The sequence below is a fragment of the Lactuca sativa genome, chromosome 5, assembly GCF_002870075.4.
Source record: "Lactuca sativa cultivar Salinas chromosome 5, Lsat_Salinas_v11, whole genome shotgun sequence".
Taxonomy (NCBI): Eukaryota; Viridiplantae; Streptophyta; class Magnoliopsida; order Asterales; family Asteraceae; genus Lactuca; species Lactuca sativa.
In genome coordinates, this window is record NC_056627.2 from 69,221,692 (window position 1) to 69,225,422 (window position 3,731).

Consider the following 3,731-nt stretch of genomic DNA (forward strand, 5'->3'; position numbering starts at 1 on the left):
TTTCTCAAAAAACATTGCGCAATTTCTTTTACCTTTTAAATAAAAAAAAATTGTTTATCATTTGCATGAATTGGGCAAATAACTATTGTAAAATAATCAAATAACCAATTACCCATTACCACAACTTTATCCAATGTTGTATGTGTTCAAACTGTTGAAAAGGAAATATTATCATCAAACGAATGCAAAGTTTACACAAATGCAAATAAGTTTTTAATCGTTCGTTAAACCAAAAAAAAAAAAAAAAAAAAAACCTCATGGCCTTTAGATTGGCCAACTTAAATAGTTACAATAATAAATAATGATACATACACACATCACATATGCATGAGTACAACTTCTTTTACACACAAAATATACAAATAAAAAAAAACAATCACCAAGATGGTGTTGTGTTTTAAAACCAACGGAATCGGAATCTCAATTCCAATTCCAATTCAAGAATCGGAATCCCCAAATGAAATGTAACCAACTCCTTGTAACCTCATATACAAGAAGGAAGTGTAATCCCATTGCAAACAAATGCCAATACAACATACGCAATCACCAAGATAAGCAATATCAAAGCAATCCTGCATGTTTCAATAATCAATTATATTATTAATTTACAACATAAATAAATAAACAAGAAGAAGAAGAAGGGTAGTTTCGTAAAATTACGTGAGCTTGACATTTTTCCACCAAACAGAAGTTCTATAGCGGCGAGTTTGCTTCCGGAACCGCAGTGTGTTGGTTTGCATGGTGTCGGTTTTATCAACAAGCAAATCCAACCTATCACCTCTTTCCAACACCTTATCAATATTCTCAAGCATCACAGTGCGAACCTATTTATTAATTTATTAATATTTAATATAATATCATAAATAGAAATAAAAATAAAAATAGAAAGAAAGTAGGATGCTATAATAAGAAAAGTAAAGTGACACCTGGCCCATTTCGCCTTTTAAACGGTTAATCCTATCAGCATTAGGATCATTTGAGTAATACTCCATTTGTTGACTCAAAACCCTAGAAAACTCATCATTCATTCCATAAGCTTGAGCTGATAAAACAGCTCTCCCATAACTCCTTACAAATTTTTGATGAATGTCTTCAAGAAATGCAAAAGGAATTCTCCCTACAAATACACAATAATGTAAATACTCTTTCTCTTATTGAGAATTATATAGCATTTTTTTTTCTTATTGAGACATTATAGTTTGAAAAATCAACACAATTATAACACTTAAAGTTTCTTTCCCATCTAAAAAAGATGAAAGATAATTAAAACATGATTTTAGGACTCAAGAAGTCAAGTAAAATTGCACTTTTTTTGGTTCTTCCTTTTCTTCTCTCAAAACTTTAGAACTAAACGCTATATTTAGAACATCAAATTCGGATTTCCAAGTCTGAAGATAGAAGCTATATACACATCAATTTCGCATCAAACATCTTGAAAAAAATCAAGAACTAACCAACCCATGAATCAAAATTGAGAAAAAGCAGAACAAAACGGATAAGTTTTAGCTTACTTCCGGCGACGTCGTCAGCCATACAGAGAACAGTAAGGCCATCAGTGCGCTTGACATGGAAAATATAGCGATCTTGAGAATAAGAAACATTCATATCATTATCTCCGGGGGTTTTCTCGAGAATTTGCCTCGCAATCGTGCTCGCATTCGTCGGAGTGCCACTGAATTCCGCTAAAACCACAGATCCCCTTGCCACAAGCGAGTAGAGAATCGGCATCTATTCCTTTCTAATCTTGACAACGACTATTTATCTCCCTATCTATGAACTGAATTACAGACGATCAAACAATGATCTAACTGTAATTGAGTTCGAAATGGGAAAATTAAAGGGTTTGCAGCGAAATTGAGTAGTGGATTCGAATGTAACGAGAGTGAATTTTGAGTGGTGAAGAGCAGATCAAAAAGTGCGCCGAGGCTAGGGTTTGATCACTGTTTAGGTGATGATAATTCAAAATCATAAATGTCAACCATTCCTTTTGTTTCTGTAAACATGTTTTTTACAATATTACATTTTAAATTCAATATTTTAATGAGATTAAGGAGTACAAGAAATTAATCTATAATCTATAATAAAAATAAATCACATCATAAACAGAATGTGTCATCATCTTTATATTTTTACAAAAAATAAAAATGATATAGTTGATACTTTGATATAATAAAAATGTATATATAAGTATAATTTTATTAATTTAATTTGTTTAAACATGTATTTTTTTTTATCAAAAAACTATGTATCTGTTCATCGTAGAAAACTATTTAATATAAGTTCGGGAAGTGTCGTTAAAATAGTTTTGAATAATTGGATTTTAAAAACTTTTTATTAAAAACGTAAGTGATATTTACCGGTTCAAATCATTTCATCTATATTATTATTAATTAATTTAATATAAAAAAGTCACCCTAAAACGAAATCACTCGTAATTAAATAGCTCGAAATCACAATGTTGAATACCGTTTTTCTCTTGGATCTAACATTATTTGTGGGTGGGGACGCCGGCCCATGTTTTGATTTACACTCTTTCATTTGGTATTTTATCAAAAAGGGAAAACACAAAAAGGTCGGCATACTTTATACTATATAAATTTTATATAAATTTTTAAATATTATAAAAAATAATCTTTAATTCTAAACTGAAGAAATCAGGACTATTGATTGTATTTCAATCATATATTTTTCACCTTTGAATTATTTGATGACATCATCTTTGTCAACCAATTTATTTTTATCAATAGATTTTATAAAACATATATTACGTTTTAAATTAGAATTCCATTAATGACACTTAAATCTCACCAAAAATAAAATGAATTAAATTAGGAATTCTGTTAATGACAATTAAATATCATCAAAAATAAAATAAATTAAATTAGGAATTCTATTAATGACAATTAAATCTCACAAAAAAAATACAAAAATACCCCGCCTCCCTCAATTCTTTACATAATATATCTAACCTAAGTTTTGTAGTGGAGAAGAAAATGGAGGAAAACATGTTGTTTTGATTTTTACTTAACAATTTAGATTTGTAGTCGAACGACTGGAATTATAAATACATTAGATAAAGGTAAGAAAACAAGTAACTCAAATTCCACTTGACAACTTTTTAGTCATCTCATATATGTTTATTTCTTGATAACTAATATTTGTACTATTTATCGATATTTATGCTAAAGTTGTGACAACATTAAAATGATTGTTACTCAAGTTGCTTGATTTTTTTTAGATTTCTTGTAGGTCGATATTGGAGTTGACAAACAACAGAAATGGTCGAATTCATCTGGGTTCTTGTGAATGTAAGTAAAATATATTTTGATTTTTATGTTATGAGGGTGTCAAATTTTGTGGTTTGAAAATTAATTGTCACAGTTGTGTTATTTAGAAATTTGAATAAGATATTTCTATGGGATTCCCCATTTTTTTCATACTTTTGACGAATTGTTCAATAAGTTGAGCAATCAAATTATAAATGATGGACTCATACACAATGTATGTCATATCCTTTGCTTTTAGTTGTTAAAATCACAAATTTGTTTTTTTTTTTTTTCGTTTTTTTTTCGTTTTTTTATGTGTTAGGATTTGAGACCTTGATTTGGATACTTGGAAATTTTGTTTGGTCTACGTGTTCGATGAAATGCTTAAGGGAACAATATTGGGATAAACTTGCGGCCCGGTTTAATTTACTTTAAAAATATATTGGTTTAAATTACTTAAAAAAT

At 29.0% G+C, this 3,731-nt stretch overlaps 1 protein-coding gene across 1 annotated transcript; it reads right to left on the reverse strand.

Annotated features, from left to right (window-relative positions):
* Nucleotides 1-238: 238 nt before the first annotated feature.
* Nucleotides 239-1,980, reverse strand: LOC111908426 (vesicle-associated membrane protein 711). The gene is made up of 4 exons (XM_023904255.3): nucleotides 1,512-1,980; nucleotides 927-1,117; nucleotides 661-824; nucleotides 239-572 (listed from the first exon to the last, which is right to left on the reverse strand). Exons 1-4 carry the CDS (start codon nucleotides 1,726-1,728, stop codon nucleotides 485-487), a joined length of 660 nt encoding a protein of 219 aa, XP_023760023.1. The 5' UTR covers nucleotides 1,729-1,980; the 3' UTR covers nucleotides 239-484.
* Nucleotides 1,981-3,731: the final 1,751 nt, after the last annotated feature.